This window comes from Rhincodon typus, chromosome 2, assembly GCF_021869965.1.
Source record: "Rhincodon typus isolate 14 chromosome 2, sRhiTyp1.1, whole genome shotgun sequence".
Lineage (NCBI taxonomy): Eukaryota > Metazoa > Chordata > Chondrichthyes > Orectolobiformes > Rhincodontidae > Rhincodon > Rhincodon typus.
The window spans coordinates 67,790,073-67,816,222 of NC_063333.1; the positions used below are offsets into that span (position 1 = coordinate 67,790,073).

The 26,150-nt window shown below is 39.9% G+C and overlaps 2 protein-coding genes across 3 annotated transcripts in view; both read left to right on the plus strand.

Annotated features, from left to right (window-relative positions):
- LOC109932841 lies at positions 1-26,098 on the plus strand. Of its 2 annotated transcripts, XM_048610672.1 has the most exons (11): positions 1-112; positions 281-440; positions 3,242-3,381; positions 4,438-4,572; positions 9,062-9,219; positions 11,900-12,026; positions 14,023-14,208; positions 21,373-21,522; positions 22,808-22,962; positions 23,991-24,117; positions 25,770-26,098. In XM_048610672.1, exons 1-11 carry the CDS (start codon positions 31-33, stop codon positions 25,964-25,966), a joined length of 1,617 nt encoding a protein of 538 aa, XP_048466629.1. In that variant the 5' UTR covers positions 1-30; the 3' UTR covers positions 25,967-26,098. The 2 variants fall into 2 exon arrangements, with proteins under 2 accessions (XP_048466629.1, XP_048466637.1); XM_048610680.1 differs by lacking the exons at positions 1-112; positions 281-440 and adding an exon at positions 1,346-1,455.
- The window catches only part of LOC125485842, a 121,428-nt gene that overhangs the window by 58,600 nt on the left and 36,678 nt on the right, over positions 1-26,150 (plus strand). The gene's annotated exons all lie outside the window — the stretch shown is intronic.

Sequence of the window (26,150 nt, forward strand, 5' to 3'; positions counted from 1 at the left end):
CCACCACAGCTCCAGGGCTCTTCCAACATAATGAGCATCACAATGAGATCTGATTCATCGATGGAACTAGAGGGATTTTCAGCCCAGTTTAGCACTTTTCAAGTTCCAGAAGGTAGGTGGCATTTTAGTGGACTTTTTTGTTTGTTGGCTTGTCAAAGTACAGATGATATAATTTTGAATCCATCTTTTTTTTTGAAGAGTTAGGAGCTGCCAACTACCTTAGCTGGGCCTGAAGTCACTGATATGCTCATTTTTTGCTCTCTGTCTCTCATACTCCTAGGTTATATCCACCTGGATGGAGGAAACAATAAATATGATGGCATAATAAAAATGATGTCAAATGGGCACTGGGGAGGAATATGTGCCAAACATTGGACCAATAAAGATGCCATGGTGGTGTGCCGTCAGTTAGGCTTCAGTGGACCAGCTTTAGCAACAAGGTCAATAAGAAGCTGAGTGTCAAATGATGTGCATTATCAATCTGTTTGTTGTTTGCATTTACAGAAATAATACTTCAGACCTGGTAGTTGAATTTTTGTGAAGTACTAGCTCATAGTTAGTTACTTTACACACAGATGTTTGCCTCCAACACAAAAGAACTGACACAGCCCATTTCTCCCACTCTCAGAGCTCTTATCTCAGAAATATGGGTCTAACATTGGATATATTCAATTCTTATTCAAAATTGACTGGAATCTAAATTCACCATCATTGTGCCTGCTTTCCAGATATGAAAGCTACACTAATATAGCCTAACTTGAAACATAGAAACTGGATGCAGAGTAGGACATTAGGCCCTTTGAGTCTGCTCTGTCATTCAATATGATCATGGCTGATTATCCAACACAGTACCTTGTTCCTGACTTTCCTCATACTCTTTGATCCCTTTAGCCCTGAGAACTAGATCTAACTCATTTTTGAAAACATTTAATGTTTTGCCCTCACCCACTTTCTGTGACAGAGAATTCCACAGACTCACCACTCTCTGGGTAAAGAAATTTCTCCTGGTCTCAGTTCTAAATGGAATTCTCTGTATCCTCACATTGTGACCCCTGATTCTGGACTCCCTACTCATTGGGAGCATGCTTTCTGCATTTACATTTCTGCAGCAGCCCATACCTAATCTGAGAAGGTGTACAGGCCAATGCATCATCTTTTAAATAGCCCTGTCAGCTGCCTAAGTGAACACAAACTAGAAATGTTTAAGTGAGGCTCTTGCCTCCATTTGGTCTGAAATTAGTATTTTTGTAAATCATTTTGCCTTCTTGCTTCTGATTCACATTTATCAATGGTTCTTGATGCTGTTAAAATTTGGCCCTGAAGTGAGCTGCCCATCCATCTTGCCTGAATTATGACGATAAAACTGAGGAGGAATTTATGGCGTGACCTGTTTGCCCTGCCTTCCCCATTTGAGTGAATATACCTTGAGTGTACTGAAACATCTCATCTTTGAAGGTAACCTATTGCTTAGTTAAATGTTTCACGCCACCTTTCACTCTAGTTTATTCTGCTCAGTTCTGTTCTTGCCCCATTGAAATCAACACTCTTCCAAGAGATTTTTCTTTTTCTTGGTTGACTAATGTCATTCTCTACCATCATCCTGAACCTTGTAATACAATAAACACCAGTTTCTCAATACTTCCCCACTGATAATTGATCTCCTCGGTCTTCTTCATTTCCAAAGAACCAGGTTCAACAGTGCATCATTTCTTATTGGACTGGGCACATACTGCTGTAGGAAATTTTCTCGAACATAATCCAGGAACACTTGCCTCTCACTACCCCTCAAACCACCAACATCCCAGACTTTTTGCATAATTAAAGGCTCCATTAGAGCTACACTTCAAAGTTGGTATCTCTCTGTAATTTCCCTGCTGATTTGTTCATCAAATCCTCTCCATTAGTTAGTGGTTCATAGATTACACTAAGCAAGGTAATGCATTTTTTATGTTCCATAGCTCTAGCTAAATTGATTCTGTCCTAGACTGTGACATCCTCTTTCTCCAGCATTGTAATGCTCTCCTCAAGTAACTTATATTAATTTATATTATTTTATTACATTTCCTCTGACTTTCCCCTATAACTGGTGTGTTTCAGTTAAATCCAAGTGTAGCTACTTGTTTAAGAATAAAGGTGAGAACTGTAGCAGCAATGCAGTGACCAGATGTAATAGCAGTGCAATGATTTGTTGGATTCATCAGCTATTTAGCAAAGGTCTTGTCCAAATTGTTATTAGATAAAGCAGCCCACTTGATTGGCACCACATCCACAAACATCCACTCGCTCCAACACCAGCAGCATCAATGTGTACTATCTACAAGATGCATTGCAGAAATTCACCAAAGATTCTTATTTAGTACCTACCAAACCCACAATTATTTCTATAGAGAAGGACAAGGGCAGCAGATACATGGGAACACCACCAACGGCAAGTTTCCCTCCATGCCACTCACCATCCTGACTTGGAAATATGTCTCCATTCCTTCACTGTCACTTCACAGGTGCCAGATCAAAATCCTGGAATTCCCTCTCTAACTGCATTGTGGGTCTACATGGAATGCAGTGATCCAAGAAGGGAGCTTACCACCACCTTCTCAAGGGCAACCAGGGACAGGAAATAAATACCGGCCAGTCAGCATCACCCATGTCCCACAAATGAATAAAAAATTACCTGTAACCTGTATGTTAAATGCTTGTGGTTTGCATATAAGGGCGCCCAAATTCCTCTCTATATCATGTTGCTTTAAGAAGTATTTTATTTTCATATTTTTCTTATATATGTTACATTCTATTATATACCTAATATTCAAACTATTACATATTTATATACTCATTTAATTTTTCTAGCTACTTTTGCAGACTCTTTGCATCTTCCTTTTACAAACCTATCTTTGTATTATCAGCAAACATGGATATATTACCCTCATCTCTGAAATCGAGATGGGCCTGACTAGACTTCTCATGTGATTCTATCAGTCATCTCGCCACGGCCCATTTCACTCAGACGCCCAAAAAATTCTACCCATAAATGCAATTGTGAATAACTGAGGCCCAGACACTAATCCTTACTCTACTTGACAAGCCTGACAACTTGAAAACGATACATTTATTCTATTCCTTGTTTTCTGTCTGTAATCCAATCCTAGATCCATACTGACTTGTTACCTATCATTACATGAGCTTTATTTGTAATGGACAGTTTATGGTACTGAAAATTAATAGTGCCTTCTCTCTTTCTCAGGGTTGATGTGAGTCGGCAAAATACTTCACAAACCGTTCCTTATATTAATTGCAAAGGAGATGAAATGGTACTGCAGGACTGTAACATCAAAAGGATTGGTAAATGTACAAGCAATGAAGTTGCAGCAGTCATCTGCCAGGGTGAGTCATTCTGTCCAGTTGCCATACCACGCTGCCAACTTCTGAGGTTTGATACTCACATTTTACTATTGGGCTAGAGGATGGGCTTTTATAAAAACAGGGTTAAAAAAACAATATTTCTGTTGTTCCTTGATATAAAAATAGAATGTGCAAATATGTTTAGATTAATCATTCAGGGCAGTCAGTTTAGTTCCATTGACTGGATAGCTGGTTTACACCACAGAGTGATGCTAACAGTATGGATTCAATTCCTGCACTGGCTCAGGTTACCATGAAGGGCTCTCCTTCTCAAACTCTCCCTCACCTGAGGCGTGGTGATCCTCAGGTTAAACCACTACCAGTTCTCTCTCTCTCTCTCTAATGAGAGAGTAGCCCTACAGTCTGGTAAGACCGTGATAACTTGACTGCATGGCACAGACATTGAATTTTTAAAAGTGAAATGGACACACATTTTCCATGCTTGTGGTCTTATTCAATGAGTACTTCAGTACACAAATGTATACTGCCTTTATTAGGCTTCCTCCCAGTAGTCTGTCCCTGTTTAACATAAAAATGAAAGTCAGTAGGGAAGACTGAACTTGCCATGAGCTAAGATTTACACAGGATGAACAAACTAGGCTTATGGTGCTGGTTCTGCAACAAAAAAAAGCATAAACAAACACAGAACACTGAAGAAACTGAGCAGGACTGGCAGCATCTGTGGAAAGAGAAACAGCACTGACATGAGATATATTTCTTTCCTTGGTGCTGAATTTCTTGTGGTACATGTTAGTAACAACATTTAGGGGCTGCGCACTTAATATCTCACAAAGAATTTCTCATTAGAAAAAGATGGTGTGTGTGTGTTAAAGGGAACTTAAGGATGCGTTGCAAGATTGATAAGGGATATTGAACTTGAGAAACTATTTAATGTAGAAATTTCAAACCATGATAATCACAAATAAACCCAGCCAACTTGAAGCCGAATACTAAATGAGAATGCTAGATTATGTTTTTAGAAAAAAAAGCAGTCGGATGAAAATATATTCCTCACATTTTACTTTGAATTTGCCACAGTAATGGAATCCTGTGCAGCCTTAAAAAATGCAGGCATTCTGAAGTCTGGGGTCTTCACCATAGATCCCGATGGTGTGGATGGTGGAGTAGATCCTTTTCCAGTTGAATGTGACATGGTCTCTGACCCAGCAACAGGTTAGTAGTCCCAGTAACCAGCTTTTTAAATAAATATCAAACATTGGCGATAAGGTTGTGGAGCATGCTTCAACATAAGTATCTCGTTTATGGTATTTCACATATTATTTCACAAGTATTGTGTGGTGTTGAACTGATAATTAAGAAATTCTAAGGTAAAATTCTTCTTAATATCAAATGAGTATGTTGGTAAAGTTAATTTTATGATTTTATTTCAAAACAAAACAGCCACTGTCAGAAATTGGCAATTTTCCTTTGTAATGTCTGGAAGTAGATACAATGAAAAGATTATGTGCTACTTTTTTGAAGTAGATCAGCAAGGTTCCCAGTATTGGAATAATATTCATCTCTCAAATAATAGCAAAACAGACAACCAGCTTTCAATTCATTTCTGTTTGTGGGACAATGCTACGCTGCTGCATTTTCCTATGTAATAACCATGATTCTAGGTTTTTATTGTGTTATTATTGTCAGCATTATCTTTCATGATGAACTGATCTCATAAATACCAGTTTGGGAGAAAACAGGAGGTGTTGAAAAGGCAAAAAGTGTCTTCTTCAATTATTTAGTTCTTTCAGTTAAATTTAAAATTTGACACTTTTTTTGGCTATTCCTATGATAAATTAATGCGTGTGCAAATTTAAGAATGATCCTGGAGATGTCTCTAAGAAGGGAAAACAGGTGATGATTATGCCGTGGAACAAATGCCACACCGAGAGTCAGAGATGTTTCAAGTCATTACAAGCAAGCAAGAAGATCAAACTCCTAATTCTCTTTCTGTCTCTTCCACATATGCTTGAATTCTCTCAAAGTCACACACCCTCTAAGTCACTCAGCTTCTCTTTTCAAGATCAGATACAGCAAGTAAGATTTATTTATACATAATTCTAAAAGGACAATTCTAACACTGGCTTCAAAGCATTCTCAGTCTTGTTGGGGTCTGTATCACCCTGTCCTCACCATTATCTTCTGGAAATCACATCCTATCAATTTCTTGTAGACAAACATACTAATAGAAAAGGTATACATGACACAAACAGAAATCAGCTCAATCTTATGAACTACAGCTAGTTAATCTTCAGCAACTCCATTCCTACCTAGCCTCACACTGAGCTGTCGGTCATGATGTACATATTGTCACCTCCTTAACTTTTATCTCTTCAATTTTTGTTTCTTTATTTTCAGACTTTCAGATTCTGTTTAAATGTTTGCAATTCCTAAAGTTTTGAGGAGGTCCTAACCATCAGTCAGACCTGTGGATGGTACAAAATAAACAGTACACACTCTCCAGTGTCTGCTGTCTGTCAGAACCTTCCCTTACTTGGATAACACAGTGTGGAGCTGGAGGAACACAGCAGTCTAGGCAGCATCAGAGGAGCAGGAAAGTTGACGTTTCGGGTTGGGACCTTTCTTCAGAAATGGGTCTGAAGAAGCGCCCCGACCTGAAACATCAACTTTCCTGCTCCTCTGATGCTGCCTGGACTGCTGTGTTCCTCCAGCTCCACACCGTGCTGTTTCTGACTCCAGCATCGGCAGTTCTTACTATCTCCTCCCTTACTTGGAGCTGTTAGAGAAGTCTACTGGCTACACCAAGTTATTGTGAGACACATCCACACCCAGTGATAGGGAAAAGTTCAAAGGTCATTATAACCAGCAAGCTAAAAACTCCTAACTTTCTCACTGCCAAAGCCTCTCTGCGTCTCTCAATTAAAGTCTCTTGAAGTCACGCTTTCTTTCTAAGTCCCTTAGCTTCTGTCTCCTAGAATAAGTACAATGAGCAAGATTTATTTACACTTCGTTTTCAAATAACAAATACAGCAATGGTTTCAAAACATTATTAGTCTTATCCAGTATGAGTCACACATGGCCTTGCCATTTTTAAAATTATTTGAAATACTTTCAGTTTTTATTTCAGATTTTCAATACCTGTAATATTTTGCCTTCATGTTGGAGTGTACAAAGTAGGTCTGAGTGGTTGCCAGGTTTTGAGGAGATTTAATGGGCACAAGGGGATCAGTTCAGCTTTCATTCCTTGCCATCTAAAAAGCACATTCCGTCACATTGTCACACACAAACAGCTCGCCAGAAAAAATACAGAAGTGAAAACTCACACCCGCAAAAGAAAAATAGCCTGAGTTTACGAACTCCGGTAATTTCAAATCCAACAACTCTATTAAATGCTAACACTACGCATCAAATAGATTTCTAAAATCTGCTGTGTTTTGTTTGTAAGTTTGGTAGCAGATAAAATCTATTTAGTTTATTCATTGAATTATAAAGTGCAGAAGAGGCCCTTTGACCCATCAAGTCTGTATCACCTAAAATGTACTATTACCTACACTCGTCCCAGTTGCCCGCACTAGGCCCATAGCCACTTGAAATGCTTCTCCAGGTACTTTTTAAAGGTTGTGATGTTGCCGCCTCAACTACCCTCCCAGACATTCCAGAACCCACCACCTTCTGGGTGAAAAAGATTTTCCTCAAATCCCCTCTAACCCTCCTACCTATCACTGTCTTGTTATTGACACATTGACTCAGGGGAACTGCTACTTTCTGTTCACCCTATTTGTGCCTCTCATGATTTTATAGACCTTTATTGGGTTTCCCTCTCAACTTTCTCGGCGTTGAAGAAAACAACCTGAGCTTATCCAGTCTCTCTCCATAGCTAAAATGCTCCATCCAAGCTAACATCCTGTTGAATCTCCTCTGCACCCCATCCAGTGCATGCACATCCTTCCTTTGGTCTGGTGACCAGAACTGCACACAGTACTCCAGCCGTGGCCTAACCAAAGATTTTGTACAGCTCCAACATGATCTCCCTGCCCTTAAAGGCTATGCCATGATTGATAAAGGCAAGTGTCCCGTATGCCTTCTTGACTGCCCTATTAACCAGTCCTGCCAGCTTCAGGGATTTGTGAACAAGCAGAGCTTCCTAGTGTCCTGCCATTCGTTGAGCACTCCCCTGTCTTGTTCCATCTTCCAAAATGCATCAACTCACATTTATCAGGGTTAAATTCCATTTGCCTCTGATCTGCCCTTCAGACCAATCTGTTTATATCCTCCTGTATCCTTACACCTTCCTCTTCATTGTCAAGCACCCAGCCAATCTTTGTATCATTCATTAATTCACTTATCATCACTCCCACGCCCTCATCTATATCATTTTATAAATATCACAAACAATAGAGGACCCAGCACTGACCCCTGTGGTACGCCACTGCACTCTGGGTTCTAGTCACACAAATGGCCTTCTATCACCACCTGCAGTCTCCTGTCACTAAGCCAATTTTGGATTAATCTTATCAAGTTATCCTGGATCCTAAGTGCTTTTACCTTCTTTATCAGTCTCCTATTTGGCACCTTGTCAAAGTTTTTGCTGGAATCCATATAAACTATATCAAGGCAATGGCCTAGTGGTATTATTGCTGGGCTGTTAATCCAGAGACGACACAGATAATGCTCTGTAGACCTGAGTTTGAATCCCACTAAGGCAGATGGTAAAATTTGAATTCGATTGAAAAGAAACTGATTTTAAATCTAATGCTGACCATGAATCCATGGCCATATGCCAAAAAAAATCCATCTGATTTATTAATGTCCTTTAGGGAAACTGGTCTGGTCTGACCTACATGTTGCTCCACACCCACAGCAATGTGGTTGACTCTTAACTGCCCTCTGGGCAACTAGGGTTGGGCAATAAACATTGCCTAGGCAATGGCGCCTTCTTTCCATGAATGAATAAAGGAAAAAAAACTGCACTGCCCTCATCTCCTCAAAAAAAATTCCACTGGACTTGTTAGGCATGACCTCCTTCTGTCAAAGCCATGCTGACCATCCCTGATTAAACCTTGCCCCTCTAAATGGAGATTAATTTTCTCCTTCACTGTTTACTTCCATAATTTCCCTACCAACGATGTTAGAATCTCTACCACCCTTGTAAATCAGCTCGCCTCCAGAGCTCTGGCTCCTCCCCTGTGGTCAGAGATGATATAAAAATTTGGGTCAGGACCACTTTAATTTCCTCCCTCGTCTCCCACAACAGCACGCCACAAGCAATTACACACCACAAACTGATTTTGTTTCAATCAGTACTTTGCTTGAAATTTTTCAAATTTTGTACAGTTACATTTGAAGAAAAATGATGATTCACATTTCTGGTTCTGCCATTCCCAGCTGATAACAAAGGGAGGTGATTTACAACCTGGGCATTTACTGGGAGGTGTACCAATGGGAAGCAGGATGTTTCTTTTCAAAAGTTATGCTTCAGTAAGAATTTCTGTATGAAAAGACTGAAATGACTGGGAATCTGATGGAACTATTCAGGCAAAGATAATAATGTATCAGATGTTTGTGTGAAAATGAATGCATCTTCTTCTTCTTTAACAATTAATTCAGTAGTGAAAATAAATTTGTACTCGTCTCAGTTGAAAACTTTTCATGTTTAATTGGACAGTCTGTTTAGTGAAAATTACAATCTCTGTTTTTTAAGGCATTACTGTGATAGGTCATGATTCAGAGGACCGAATACGCGTATCTCCCTGTGAAGATGCTGGGTGCTATTCTCGAACTATTCATTACAATCAGGCATCCCTGGATCAACTTAAGGCTTTAACAGAGACCACAAAGTACTGTAAGCAATATGTTAGTGTAAGTAACTCATACATTACGATAATCAGCTTCTTAGACATAGATGTTGCAAAAAAATGAACATGTGCTGGATCCCTGTTTAGTTTAAGAATTTTAGTTGTTCTGCAAAATGAAAAAGAAAAGAAACAAAATTATATTTAGAAAGGAATTACTGACTCGAAACGTTAACTTGCTGTCTCTCCAAGGATCTGTCTGACCTGCTGTGATCTCCAGAATTTGTTGTTTTCAGTACAGATTCCAGCATCTGCAGTGATTTGTTCCAATACTTTTGTGCCCCCTGTCAAAACAGATTGTCACACAAACAGTGAAATGAAAGTTACCCTTATCATTCTTCAATCTGCTTCATTTTTCCATATCTCCCATTCACAATGACATTATTGAATGATAATGCGTTGATGTTTCATACAGTTTAGTTACTCTTTTGTTTTACTTACAATTAGATTTTTTCACTCAGGCAACAACTTCCCTTAATTAAAATCCGAAAGAACTGCAGATGCTGTAAATCAGGAACAAAAATAAAGTTGCTGGAAAACTTTGTTTTTTGTTTTTGCTTTTGTTTTTGTTCCTAACTTCTTCCCTTGCTTTACTGAAGTGTTAGAACTAAGGAACACAGTTAAAAAATAATCTGTTGCCCATTTAAGATGGAGATGAGGAGCATTCTTTTTTCATTTCTTTGGAATTCTATTCAGTGGTGAAGTGCGAAAGCAGGGTCATTATTACTTTAAAAATAAAGAAACATTTTAGAGATAGGTAGATTGTTGACCACAAGTGAGTAAAAGGGGATTGAAAATACATAGAAGACTAGAGTTGAGACCACAATCAGATCAACATTTATTTTATTATATGACAGAACAGACTCAGAGGGGCTGAATGGTCTCGTACTACACCTATTTATGTCAGCTGTTTGAAATCAGCAAATCACTGAGACTTGATTTTCCAAACTGATCCCCACTTCTTTGATTCCACCATTGTTTGACATGTTTTCAGCTATCAGGATACTCCATTCTGACCCTGTGTTAAAAGTGCTGCCTCTAGAAAATGTTTTTTAAAGAAATCTTAACATTCAGACTCTTGTTGGTTCAAGAAAATGGTTAAGATGCTGGTGTAATGGTAATATCACTGAATGAGAACCAGCAGTCCAAGCGATTGCCCCGGAGAAATGGGCTCAAATTCCAATGGCAGCTGGTAGAATTGAAGCTCAATAATTAAATCCTGAACGTAAAGACAGTCTAAGTAATGGTGACCCTGAACTATCACTGATTGTCTAAAGATATCATGTGACTCACTAAAATCCTGAAGGGAAGTAAATCTGCTGGACTGAGGTACATGTGGCTCCAGACCACAGCAATATGGCTGACTCTGAGCTGGACTGGGAAGCCACTCAGTTGCGGGACAGTTAGGGATGGGTCGTAAATGCTGCCCTTGACAGTGATGTCCACATCCCATGAAAGGATAAAAAAAAATTAATGCTTCCCTGCGCTGACAGCTTTTATTTCCAGCTTGTGATTTGTGATTTCGTTAATAAAAGAAGTATGAAAATTACTTTGGTGCTACAATATTAAAATGCTGAATTTTAAACAGTGGCCCCGTCCACTGGCTAGGAAGCCACAAACAATTTTTGTGGTCATCAGATATTTGATGGCCTGAGGTAGTTGCTTTCACCCCCATGTGGAAGCTCCCAAACTTGCTAGCAAATCAGATGGCTGGCAGCTCGCCACCCCCAACAGCGCCACCAGAAACAGTGGCCACTGCTGGAACTGCAGTCACACTTCAGGTAAGTTTGTCAGAGGCTTGGGGTTCAACATTAGTGGAGCGGCCTCACAAGGTCAGTCAGCCAGGGTGGAGAGGAGGCAAGGGTGGCATGCAAATTCAAACAAGGCAATCCTTTCCACTAGAAGGGATTCCCTCCTTGGGGCACGGGGTTCCCAAACAGGAGAGAGCTCCCACCGAGTACAAAGTCAGGTATACGTGAGGGCCTTGTCACCATTAATTGGCCACCATCAATGACCCTAGACTAGGTACACTGCCTGTCAGCTACTCTACTATTGGTAGATAGGTGTCCAGGCTTCCCATCTGAATTTTACTCCAGCAAGCTCACCTGCTCTGTGAAGAGGGATGGTGTAGGTACGTAGGGTGTTACGCTCTGCCTGAAATCTTGCCGTTTTAAAAAGGGAAGCTTTACTTATACTGTCTTCTAATTCTACCTGTTCAAACATTCTACATGTTTATGTTTTTTCTAAAAAAAAATGTCCACAGATGTATTCTTCTGTTTCTCTATTTCCATTCCATTCAAAAGGTGGAAAGGAAAGACAAAACACACGATATATTATTAAATATAAGGTGACATTAAATGGCAAAAGTATCAATGATTGATAGGTTCTGAACATGAATTTGCCAATCTTTGAAGTATTAACAGCATTTACCTGCAACTCGGAATAATCCCTTTTAGTAAACTCAACCACAGCAGTACTTGAAGAGTTAAAGTACCTTCAAGTATGATTGTGTAGGTCTGTTTCCTAGATTTGACTCTCGATAGGACAGTGATGGATCAGGGATAGTAATATAAACCGTGCAAGAGCACAGATAGAAAAAGTAACAAACAGTAACAGCTCATATTAACTGCTGCAACGTTCATAGAAACATAACCAATTAACAATATTTTATGTCTTGTATTGCTTAGTTGGAATGTCGCCATATCCGTTTCCTTAAACAGCACTGGGGTTGGTGGGTGTCTCGTGATGGGCGTAAAATAAATTCCTGGGGTGGAGCTTCAACTGACAGTGGAAAATGTGCGTGTGGGGAAAATGGTAAGGACCACTGCACATTAATGATTAAAAACAGATGACTTCTGTTTTGTAACTGAACCTAAAACAGTCCATTCGTTTTATACACCGGTCAGTCTTCTGATTCTTCCTTCCTCCAATTAAACATTGGGAAGATTGAAACCAGCCCCCTCCAAACTCCATCATTACTGATTTCCATATCTCCCTGCCAATAGTCTAAGACTAAACCAGGCTTTATATCATATTTTACCAGAGATGATCTTTCAATCAAATATTCGCACCATCACTAGGACCATCACTTTTCACCGGCACGTCATTGGTTCATTTCTCTGTGTATCTACTGATGGTCTGATTACAATTTATGTTACATCTAGATGTGAATAGTTCAACACACTCATGACTGGTGTCCCACATTCTGCCTTCTGTAAACTTGAGGGCATAAAGTCATAGAATCATGAAGTCATACAGCACAGAAACAGACCCTTTGGTCCAACCAGTCCATGCCAGCCATAATCCCAAACTAAACTAGTCCCATCTGCCAGCGCTTGGCCCATATCCCTCCAAACACTTCCTATTCATGTACTTTTCTAAATGTCTTTTGAACATTGTAATTGTAGCCACATCCGTCACTTACTCTGGAAGTTTACTCCACACATGAACCACTCTCTGTGTAAAAAAAATTGGCTGTCATGTCTTATTTAAATATTTCTCCTCTTGCCCCCCTAATGTTGAAATCCCCCATCCTAGGGAAAGACACCTACCATTCACTTTGTCTATACCCCTCATTATTTTATAAACCTCTAAATGGTGACCTCTCAATCTCCTATGCTCCAGTGAGAAAAGTCCCAGACTATCCAGCATCTCCTTATATCTCAACCCCTCCATTCATGGCATCATCCATGTAAATCTCATCTGAACCCTCTCCAGCTTAATAATAACTTCCTATAACAGGGTGACCAGAACTGGTCACTATTCGAGAAGAGGCTTCACCAACATCCTGTATAACCTCAACATAATATCCATATCATCCAAACCTCTGCTGTACTTGTATTCCCCTGTCACCCCTATGTCTCCATTTTGAAATCCTCAGCTTGTTTTCCAATCCCTCCATGGCCTTATCCCTCCCTATCTCTCTAAATTCCTCCAGCCCTATAATCCTCCAAGATATGCATACACATCAACTTCTTGACTCTTGAACATCCCAGTTTCAATTGTTCCACCATTGCTGGCCATACCTTCACCTGCTCAGGCCTCACAATCTGGAATTCTTTCAGTACACCTGTCTGCATCTTTATTGAAATTTCCTCCTTTAAGACCTTCCTGAAAATCTACCTCTTTAACCAAGCTTTTGGCCATCTGACATAATATCTCCTTATGTGCCTTAGAGCCATGCATTGTTTCCAAGCACCTTGGGAAATTTTATTACATTACAGACATGATAAAAATGTAAATTGCTGTCATTTTCATGCTTTATAACTTGTTCCTATATTATAAATTTAATCCACCTCTCCCCTTCGCTTTTGTATGCAGTTTCCAAATGGTGCTGAAAAGATAGTGTGGGGTATATTCTTGTCCATCAGTCACAATTCAAATCTGTACTTGGAGAATTTCTTGAAATATTCAGTTTTTAAAGTTTTCCTTCCACTGCTCCAACTTCACATTGCAGGCAAGCTTTCCTAAAGTCCTGGGAATATCCGCAGTCAGAAATAAAAGTTCTGATTGAAACAATATGCCGGAATCTAACTAGAATAGCCTTCAAGCCCCAGTAGTTGAAGCAAACAAATATCATTATTTGAGGCAGTTCCAAACCATGTAAAAATTATATGCAACAGGCCAATCGGTTTGTATTGTTTTAACATTTCTCCTCTGTTTGGTGAGCGTGCTTGTGGTTAATTGTAAATGTAAGTTCTGTATATATGTTTAAGACTTAAATATATTTAAAAATGCTAAATCTTACTAAGTGGCAAATTGTTTCAATGTAGTGTGGTGGTGAAAAATCTAGCAAATCCTTTTTTCACAGGCAACTGTGCCCTGGGTCTTTCCACATGCAACTGTGATGCAAATGATGGAGTTTGGAGACAAGACAAAGGATATTTGACAGACAAAGCTATTCTTCCTGTACGCGAAGTGAGGTTTGGAGATACAAGAGATGCACCTGTAGAGATGGCATTTTACAAAATCGGCCCACTTCATTGTTATGGACAGAGTAAGAATGTGTTTGAAAGCAAATGGGAATCTCAATTTGTAACAAATGCTTGTAGAATAATGAAGCAGTTTAAAATTCAACTGGATTACAAAACAATACAATCAGATCAATATCTGATTAGTAGAGGAAATGGAGGTAACAGAATAGCACAGGTATTGATAATGGACTGAACAGGATTTCTGTGACCATAAAATCCTCTTAAAACTACAGTAATATCAAATCTAGAATGCAACTTCAGGTTGAATCCTACAGGTTCCCATTGGGTCTGAGAAATTCCAGTCTCCCTGAGCAGGTCGCTTCAAAATGAATTAGTACACTGATCTGGGACACAACTGGGAGAAGTTAAATAAAAAACTTTGACTCTCTGTAGCTTTGCACTTAGTCAAAACTCAGGAGTTTGATAATTGGCCAATTCATGGCTGTACAGTATGGGTGAAAATGTCAACATTAACAGCTTTGCTTGTGCATCATTAAAGTTGAGGAAAACCTTTCAGAAATTCTTCTGGCACATTCTATTGGGATTCCCTCATTTCCCAAGAAATTAAAATCATAAGTCTTTCCCCAGACATAGCACTTTCCAATGTTGTTGGGCAGGAGTGGGTTTGAGAATGTTTTCTCATTTATTCCTGGGATGTCAACACCACTGCTTTGGTCAGCATTTATTGCCCATCTCGAATTGCCCTGGAGACGATAATGATGACCTACTTCCTAAACTGCTGCAGTCCACAAGCTGTAGGTTGACCCACAATGCCCTCGGGGAGGGAGATCTAGAATTTTGACACAGGGACAGTGAAGGAACATCCAAGTCAAGTGGTGAGAGGCTTGGAGAGGATGTCCAGGTGGTGGTGTTCCCATGTATCTGCTGCCCTTGTCCTTCTGGATGGAAGTGGTCATGGGTTTGAAAGGTGCTTTATAAGAAACTTTGGTGAATTTCTGTGGTGCACCTTGTAGATAGTACACTCTGCTGCTACTGAGTGTTGGTAGTGGAGTGAGTGGATGAATTTGGAAGCTGGTGGATAGGATGCTAATTAAGTGGGATTTTTTTTGTCTTGGATGGTGTCAAGCTTTTTGAGTGTTATAGAGTCAAACAGCGCAGAAATAGGCCCTTTGGCCCAACTCGTCTATGCCAGCCAGGTTTTCAAAACTGAACTACTCCCATTCGCCTGCTTTTGGTTCATAGCCCTCTTATACCTTTCCTATCCATGTATCTGTCCAAATACCTTTAAAATGTTGTAATTGTACCCACCTCTACCACTTCCTCTGGCAGCTCATTCCATGTATGCACCATTTGTTTAAGCTACACCCACCCAGGCAAGTGGAGAGTATTGCATTACATTCCTGAGTTGTATCTTGCAGATGGAAGGCAGCATAGAGCAAATAGTTGTCTTTTGTTGACAACACTGTGGATGCAGTTTGCACACCACAGAATTTCTAGTCTCTGGCCTGCTCTTGTAGCCACCGTATTTATATAAGACCATAGGAACTAGGAGCACAAATTGACAATTCAGCCACTCAAGCCTGCTCCATCATTTGGTACAATCATGGTTGATCTTGTCGCAGCCTTAACTCCATACTTCTGCCCAGCACTCATAACCCTTCAGACCATTACTAATTAAAAGTCTCCCTATCTCCTCCTTAGACTTATTCGGTGTCCTTGTGTTCACCATCGTCTGGGGTAGTGAATTCCACAAATTCAGGACCCTTTAAAAGATGTAATTCCTCGTCATATCTGTTTTAAATCTGCCCCCACTTAGCCTAAAACTATGACCGCTTGTTCTAGATTTACCCGACACGGGGAAACATCCACTCCATGTCTACTTTTTCAATATCCCATTTAGTATTTTATATACCTAAATTAAATCAGTCATCCTTCAATATTCAAGCGGGAACAGGCCCAAACTGCTCAATCTCTATCATCGCTAGAATTAATCCAATGAACCTTCCCTGAACTGCCTCCATTGGAGTTTCTGTTCAATGGTAACTCTTAGGATTTTGATTGGGGTGAATTCCACAATGGTAAGATGATATAATGTTAAGGATGATGGCTAGATTCTCTCCTGTTATGGCTATTTCCTGGCACTTGAGTAGCATGAATGTTGCTTTTGGAGTCAGGAGCTGAGTGGCCCAGTTGGAACCCAAACTGGGCGTCATAAGCAGGTTATTTCTGAGCAGGTGCTGCTTGATAGCACTGTTGATGACACCTTCCATCACTTTACTGATAATCGAGAAGAGATTGATGGGACAGTAATTGGCTGGTTTGGATTTGTCCTGCTTTTTATGTACAGGACATACTTGGGCAATTTTCCACATTGTCGGATAGATACCAGTGTTGTGACTGTACTGGAACAGCTTGGCTACGGGAGCGGCAAGTTCTGGAGCACAAATCTTTAGTACTATTGCCGGAATGCTGCCAGGGCCCGTAGCGTTTTCAGTATCCAGAATCACCAACTGTTTCTTGATATTGTGTAAGTGAATCAATTGGCTGAAATCACATGTGTGATGCTGGGGACCACCAGAGGAGGCCAAAATGGATCATTCACATGGTATTTCTGGCTGAAGATTGCTGCAAATGCTTCAGCCTTATATTTTGCACTGATGTGTTGAGCTCGTCCATCATCAAGAGTAGAGATATTTGTAGAGCCTTCTCCTCCAATGAGTTGCTTAATTCTGCAGTTATTCTCATCTGGATGCGTCAGCACTGCAGAGCTCAGATCTGATCCTTTGGTTGTGAACTTGCTTAGCTCTATCACTTACTGCTTATGCTGTTTGACATGCAAATAGTCCTGCTTTTTAACGGCATCAGGCTAACACCTAATTTTTAGGTATGCCTGGTGCCGCTCCTGGCATGTCCTCCTGCATCCTGCAGGGTTCTGAGGTCTGCCCATGGTAGATATTAGGATTGGATAAACTGATTGTTGTAAGAGTAAAGGGTGGGGAAATTTGGATTGACATAAGTTGGCATAGAAGTCATAAAGGGCAGTGATGGGCAGTTGTGGGTAGAGGGATGCAGTTTGACATGGGGCTATAAAGGGGCCATGTGTACCTCCACCATTTTCTGGCATTGCCTGGGGCTGGTGGTATTCCAGTGGAGAGGCCTGAAAATTGGTTAGTATTCCTTGAACTACCTCCACCGTTCTGACTCCACTTTGCTTCAACAGCATGCGATGATCAAAGGCTGGCACCAAGATCTTAATGGGGTGGGGGGTAGATTTGGAGGTTGCAGCATTAGACAGATAAGTAGACAGCCAGTGGTATAGCATTGGTGGCTCCCTTTTAGAAGATGGGATCCCTGTTTGTAATGCACAAGGTTCAAAGTGCTGACCATAAGTAAAAATTGGATCAGGCAATGATTTTATCCTAGACGTTCCAATAGGCCCCATGTTTACATCAATTTCATCAAAGATTTGGAAGTTATTTTCTTTTCTGGAGTCTGAATTCTAGGCTAGAATGGAGGTTCAGCCTGTGGGAATACCAATTGGCAAAGAGCTTCTGCTGGCCTCTCAGTGAACTTTCTCCAAGGTACTTCTGTGCACAAATCTTTGTGCCTTGTTCCTGCTCAACTTTCCACCAATCCTCTGCACTCCTGAACCATTTACAGTGGGACTGTGACCAGCTTCATTGGCAACAGCTCTTACATCTTGGTTGTAAAGATGCAGTGTGAGGGAAATATGTTGTGATGTTTGAATGTTTTGCAAAACTCAACAGAAAAGTTTAAATGATTTATGCATCTGGTGTTAAGATTATATGTTAGTTTTAAGATTGTGTAAACCTTGTGGATGGTGGCTTTTCTGATTGCAACCGGTCACAAAGCGTGAGTCTTCCTGAGAGATTAGGTTTCTCACAGTATGAGGAATAAAGCTGTCATTTAGCTTTCCATAGTTAAAAACCATCTTGGGTGCAACTGAAACAAACGTTGTTTTATTCCTGCCGGCATTACCTGTTCAATGCTTTTTGTAGATTTAGTGACAGATTTTAGGAACTGCAGATGTTCTGGTAAGTTGGCTGATTAGTTACAAATTGGAAACATCTTTAGCCAAGGAAAACACAAAAAACATTGTAACATTTCTTCCTTGCATTACACATGATGTTACAATGAATTTATTGAAAGGAGAATTTAAACAAGGATCATTTATATCTGAAGAAATTATTAATTCTGAATTGGCCTCCTTTGCTCAAAATAAATGTTACATAGAAATAACATATAACTGTGATTACTGTAATTTAGTTTTAAATTCTAGGACTAAAATTAAAGGGAGACAGTTTAACTTTTGGAAGCCAGGCTTGGGTTTAATTGTTTTTACTTCCTCTTTAGTACTTTAGTGACAACAAATACAAACACGTTTTTTTCTCACTGTTTCTTCAATCTTACTGCTGTGAGAAAGCTTAATCAAGATTATGTAATGATTGGTGAGACAACTGTAGTATATAAATAGGCTCATCATGTGGAAATGACTGACTAATAGGAACAGCTCATGATATGGATAATATGTAAATTGTGGGCAGTCCCTGTGCATGGGGAACATTACATTTGCAGGAATTGTCAGAGAATTGTGACTCTTTATTAGAATGTTGGTAACAATGTCTGCAAAATGCAACATTTGGGCTTGAATTTCATACTGCCCTAGGTGCAGGTTGGCATTGGATGTAGTTTAAAAAAAATTGGACTCAATGCCATGGGCATGGTTCTTGGTACCATGTACCCTCCCCTATTCCTGCTGCAATGTTATGCACAGCAGGTGGAGGCTGGCATCAAGCCTGCAGTCTGGCACTTGGTGGTGAGCGAGGCCCCTTGGCTCATTACAGGCCAACCCCCACAAGATATTTCCCCTCCCAGTTACCACTCCTTCTCCGGCTGATCTACTCCAGCTTCTCATTTCAGACCCTATCTCCAGCCATAGTCTGGCCCCAGTTATCTTGGTGGCTGGCTCCAAGAATGATCACATTGGGAATTAGATGCAGTACCAGTAGTGACCATCACTCATGATGGCACGGGTGGGATCTTCCAGCTATTTGTTCATTAGGTCTCAGAGGAGGGACTTCTTTCCCAGAAGGTGCTGGGAGACCTGCCTCGAGCCAATAATTGACCTGTCAAAATGGTTGCAGAATAGTCACCAGAGCAGAGGCAGGTGTGCACCTGATATTTATGCTCAGGGGCACAGGTTCCAAAGTGCAGAGTTAAATTCCACACACTCCATGTTACCACTATTCCAAAGATTGAGAAATGGTCAAGAGTTGAATAATTAACTAAATAAGTCACTGCTGAAGAAATAAAGCGAGTTCAAAAATATGGGTATTCCTAAACTTCCAACAGATATCGAATAGCTAAGAAGCAGACAGCATGGCATAATGAAAGAAAGAACAATCTGAGGTAAGCAGGAAAGAACAGGAAGGTCATCATTATAGAGATCCTATAAATATACAGATAGCTAGTTTTTCTTTTGCACTCATGACAGGAGTTCCCTCCGATACATTGCCTCAATACATAATGAGTAGGCAGAGAAATATTTCATAAAGGAGTGTGAAAATACCCACAGACTTTGCTTAACTTCAAACCAATTACGAAAGAGCAGACTCAAGCCTTTGAAATTCAGTTTCAAAGGGAAAGGAATAGACTGAGTTCGCCAAGGTAGTAATCTTGGGATTACTAAAAGTACCACACTCTGAACTGCACAGACAGAGACAAAGAAAAAATAATGTGGCTTAATGGATAGTGTGTGAGGAACTGCAATACATTAGAACCATTTCGTGGGAAGGAGGAAACTGTTCAGTGAGGATTAGTTTCACTGAAAAGATGTCTATCTTTTTACCTGTAAAGTTAATAAGCAGTGGCACCACAAGGTCTTATTTTACAGTAAAAATACAAGAAAAGGATTTGCAGACATTGCTAGATAAATTGCTGAAGCCCACAGCACACTGTAAAGTGCAGTGAATAGAGTTAAGTAGGATCTTGGGATGTATTACTAAAGCAGTAGTACATATATCTCAGTGATAGAGTTTGTATAATGCACTGGCTCAGTCCTGTGTGGGAGGCTATGCACAATCAATTAAATGAAAGACAGCTAAACTTTGGAGACAGTGCAGTGAAGGGCTCTGAATCCATAGCTAGGATTCAACATGAATTTTGAGGGCAGGCTATGGATGTTTTGAATGCTTACAGTGGAAGAAGCTCAATTTTAACCTTGTAGGCATTTAAGATTCTGAAGGGCACAGATCCACAACAGTAAAATGACACAATCTCAAACAGGAGGGTGAAAGCCATTTGAACTACTTTATACAGAGGTGATGAATATACAAAAAGGAGGTTTAAATAAATAATAAAGGATTGGAAAGTACTTGGCAAAACTTCTCCTTTGCTTTACCCAATTTGATCCTTATAATCCCTTCAGACCTATATCCTTCCTGCTGTCCCTTTCACTTGGGACTTTTAGAATATCACCCCTCCCCACCTTTCCCTTTCACTACACCATTCGGTACAGAGCCCTCAGCTGCTGAGGTTGTAATTGCTGGAACTTCCTTCCCTGCAAGAAATTTCTTAAAACCCAAAACAAACACACAGATCCCCATTAATCCAGCTCAGCCCCCAATCTCTCCCTTCCGTGTTTGATGTTTGTTTCTTTAGACCTCCTCTGTAAAAAACTTGAGATTTTCTATAAATTTATAAAATAAAGTTGTTGTTCAATTGTTGAATTGTTATTGCTGAAGGTAATACAAACCAGAGTGGGGTGGTTCAATGGTTAGCGCTGCTGTCTCACAGCACCAGGGACCCTTGGGTGACTTTCTGTGAGGAGTTTGCACATTCTCCCCGTGTCTGCATGGGTTTCCCCTGGGTGCTCTAGTTTCCTCCCACGGTCCAAAGATGTGCACATTAGGTGGATTGGCTATGCTAAATTGCCCATGGTGTCCAAGGATGTGCAGGCTAAGTGGGTTAGCCGTGGGAAACGCAGGGCTACAAGGATGGGGTGGTTCTAGGTGGGATGCTATTTGGAGGTTGGTGTGGACACGATGAGCCAAATGGCCTGCTTCCACACTGTAGGGCTTCTATGAAACTATGGAAATACAAACCATATTTAACAAGCCCCTTCTGCTTTAGGTGATGATACCCACGTATATTGTCTACATGCAGTCAATTTAATCCTTGCTGTGTGATTTGCCTATGGTTTGTAGGTTCCCGGGTTTCAGTGCTGGAGTCATGTGCTGCACTGAAAAAGGCCGGGTTCCAGGAATCACGTCGTTACGTCATTGACCCAGACGGAATTGGAAGAGGAGTTTCACCATTTGAAGTTTTCTGTGATATGACCTCTGACCAATCAACTGGTAATTAGAAATCAAAAGAACTATGAAAGCTGTAAATCAGGAACAAAAACAGAAGTTGCTGGAAAAGCTCAGCAGGTCTGGCAGCATCCAGTGAAGAAAAAATCAGAGTTAATGTTTCAAGTCTGTTCTGAGGAGGAGTCACTGGACCTGAAACATTAACTCTGATTTTTATTTCACAGATGCTGCCAGACCTGCTGAGCTTTTCCAGCAACTTCTGCTTTTGTACCTTTTTAGAGATGTTGTATTCCATAGGCAGGACACGCTTGAAATTTTTTGGGAGTATCTGAATTTCTTAGAGTTTGTAAACTGACATTTTAGGCTCCATTCATGTCATATATATGTGTAGGTGACTTTCAATTAAAATCCCACTCATGGTGACTGTGGATGGTGGGAATAGAGACTGTGAAAGGTAGGTTGTTGTGGAGGGTACAGCAGGGCAGGAGGGCTGCTGCTGTTCCCAACCAGCCATTCAGTTTATTGGCAACCTGCTGAATACCACAACCAGATAAAAGTACTGTCCAGAATCATTTACAAAAGGGACATTAGTTTATAGGTCCAACTGGGCAAATTTCACATCAGTTTTACAATCAAAACTTGGCAAATTTCTAGGATACTGAACTTGTCCAAACTCATTTCCATCTGAATTCAATCCTGAATTCCCCATTTCTGATCTTACGACTAGTCTGGGTGATGTGGCGACTAGTAGAATGCTACACAGGCAGAATTGTAACACACAAATGTAACAGTTAAATTGAATGATAAAAGCTGTATTAGTATTCAATTGATAACTTGCCAAGTACCAAAACAAAACTGTCTTAACCCTTTCATAACCATCTCCTTCCAAAAGGCAGTATCATGAACAGGAACAATATTTTAATTCACAGCCCTCATGATAGAATGATGAAATTCACCAAAAGGGTATTCTGATGAATGAAACAATTTTTCCATCTAATAATTTTAGCATATTATGCATATCCTATCTCAATAAATAGAAAGAAATGTATTCATGCTGGAACTACAAAGAATGTCTTGTTGCATCCCTTGTCATAATGGAAGTTAACCAGGGTTGAAGATGCCAAGTCAAACGCATTTGATTTTTTTCCAAATTATTCTGCTTCATCAGACAACAATTCAGAAGATTATATGAATTATGGCTTTACACCAAAACACATTAATTTGCCACAAATACAGCAGCAACTGAGAGGAAAATCTTGGCCACAAATTATAACAAGGTGCTTACTGAAGAGTTTTCAATGAAACATTGACTGTAATGTGTCTGATGCAGGTATAACCATAGTGAGTCATGACAGTGAAAGACGTACAAGAGTAGCTCCCTGTGAGGATCCTGGCTGCTACAGAAAAGAGATAAAATATGAAGCGGAGCTGAATCAGCTGAATGCTCTCACAAGCATTTCTGAATCCTGTGAGCAACATGTCAAGGTCAGACCACTTGAAAAATCTTAAAAGGACACAGTGTATAAGTAGTGTGGGTTTTAATGTTTTCTCAACAGCTTTACAAAATTTATGTTCTTTCATCTCCCAGATGTTGCAATTCTTTTCTAAAACCGAGGCTTGTTGTTTACTTCTGTCCAACATCTAAGTCTATTTGAGGGTTAATTCCACTGTTGGCCTGTTCTGATACATTCCTATAGCACCAGCTGGACCCACAGTGACTGATGGTCCATTCATTCAGCTTTCCAGTCTTCCCTTTCATTCAACCTGCTGGTTTTTTTTTTTCCTAATTGCCCTAGAGTCAACCACATTGCTGTGGGTCTGGAGTCACATGTAGCTCAGACCAGGTAAGGATGGCAGTTTCCTTCCCTGAAAAACATTAGTGAATTGGCAATGGATTCACAGTCATCATTAGACTCTTAATTCCACATATTTTACGGAATTCAAATTCCACCATCTGCCGTGGTGGGATTTGAACCCAGGCCCCCAGAACATTATTTGGGTATCTGGATTAACAGTCCAGCAATAATACCACTATACCATTGCCTCCCCTAAGAATAGGTGCCTCACTTCTGAGCACCTTTGTTTCTTAACAAATTAAAAAATGGCTTCATTGTTCAAATTCACTAAATAAATGAAGACGTATGTTTAGCCACAGTACAATCCAACAGGATAGATGTGAACTCTCTCTTCCCTGCCTCTACCCAAATCAAACACTTGGTGGTTACTTCAAACTGAACTCATTGACAGATTATAGAGCTGAATAAACAAAGCACCACATTACATTCCCAGATATTATCTTCAGGAAATAATAATACACCTAATGTGTGTGTAGAGGAGGGGGCTTCTGGGATGAGGTAGGAGGGCATGGTAGAACCTCTAGCTGTTCTAAATGGGTCAAAAAAACTACTTGAAACAGCATATTATGCAGTAAAAATAAACCTGAGTAGGGTTTCGGGGATAAATACTTTATGATTTTATGTTGCTCCTGTTCAACATTTGCTATTGTGCTATAGCTGGACTGTCGCCATATTCGCTTCATCCAAGCGGGCTGGGGCTGGTGGACATCCTGGGATGGAAGGAGAATGTTCTACTGGGGAGGTGCAAGTCCAGATAGTGGTCGCTGTGCTTGTGGAATGACAGGTACACGAGAAACTCAAACCACCATCCTTTTATTATCTGTGTTCTGGAATATGGATTACCTTGCTTTCAGGATTAAAAAGGAAATTCCATTGTAAATTTTAAAATGGCGAGCTTCATCTTTATGAAGGTGGTTTAAAATGTTCGTATTTTTACTGGTTCAGTATGGGGAGCAGAATATTTTTGATTATTACATTTTCACCAATTTAGCTACAATAATTGAAGTTTAAGAACTGTTCTATTCAAAAGCAGATCCACAGAATAATGTGATACAAATGTTGCAACAACTTGATCAATTTATTACAAATTAAAGATGAACCAATCTATATTTGAATAAAGCACTTTAATCAGTTAATATCTAAGGCAGAGACAAAAACAGAAATTGCTGGAAAAGCTCAGCAGGTCCGGCAGCATCTGTGGGGTGAAATCAGAGTTAACGTGACCCTTCCTCAGAATCTCCCATATTTGCTATGACCACATAAGAAAATTACTCCATTAAGTTCAGCAGTGAAATTGTTCAGCAAAAATAGTGAAAACACTTTCTGTTTGAGCATAATAGACTGCATCTACTCTAAATATTTATGTATTATGTTAATGTTCTACCTTTTAGTAGTAATTAAATTATCTACTGAAGAACATCACTTCTAAATTGGGTTAAAGGTCTTAAAATAATAAATGCCTCTGTAAACTCATTACTTCATTGTAGATAGTCTGCTCATCTATAGGTCTACATGTAATTACAATGTGATCTTCGGGAAATTAAATTCAGCTTGACGTTATGGGTTAAAAATCTGAAACTATAACATGAATTTTCAGAGTTTGAGATGAGTCATGATTTTAATTGATCTGATTTACAATGTGCCTGTAGTTACAAAAATGTGTTGGAAGCAACATGAAACCAAAGTATGCAAGATAGTAAAATTGCTTCGTGTGAAACACACTTGCTCAAAAGAAGGCGATTTATTTATGAAAATGTCCATAAGTGGGTGTGATGGCAGAGGAAGGTGCAGTAAACTAGAAGTGACAGGTTTCATGGAAGTGCTCCAGTTTCCTCCCACAGCCCAAAGGTGTGCAGGTTAGGTGGATTGGACATGGGAAATGCAAGGTTACTGTGATAGGGTGGGACGCTCTTCAGAAGGTTAGTGTGGACTCATGGGCTGAATGGCCTACTTCCACACTGTAGAGATTCTACGACTGAAAATTCGCTCAAAGTAGTAAATTCTGAGTAAGTTTTTTTATGGTAAAGAGACAGGGAAAAACACAAGGCAGGGGAGTTTGAAAGTATTCCTGTGTTTTGACTGTCATCTTTGCTACTTTTGGTGAAGCAGGAAGTTACTGTGGGGAGCCTGAATCGATAGAATGGAGATGTTGAAAAGACTGAAGCATGAAGCAGAGTTGAGGTCACAGTGAAGGATAGAGTTTTGAGCAAATTAATTATATTTAAGGCAGAGTTTGGTGAATAACCTTTCAAAAACTATGTTATAGGGGTGATGAAGCTATAGAGTGAAATCAACAACAAAAGAGCTCAACTCTGCTTTATATCTGGGTACTTCTCTAATAGGAGTTCATACCTGTGTCCAGATGTACCTGTTCCAGAGATTTCAATTCAAATATATGAATCGATGGTTATCAACCTCTTTTTGTTGCTCTTTTAGGATCGTGTTCTGTCCCAGGAATGCTCTGCAATTGTGATACCAATGACCACATTTGGAGAACGGATGAAGGAATCCTAGGTGATAAATCATCACTGCCCATCCGAGCTGTAAACTTTGGTGATACCAAGGGTGCACCATTAGAGATGGCCTTTTATACTATAGGAAAGCTCATATGCAAAGGACAAGCTGGGAGATAGAAGATCTACTAATCATTGCGAAGGCATTGCTATGGTCAACCAAAGATTGTTAATCTGTCAGATCCTTTGTTCCCAGCCAAGAGAGAAATGGAATTTATGTAAGGGTTTGAAAATAAAGATTGATCCAGTGTAGGCTTGAACATTATTAAGACTGTGTTTATGTCTTCATTAAATTTAGTGGTCT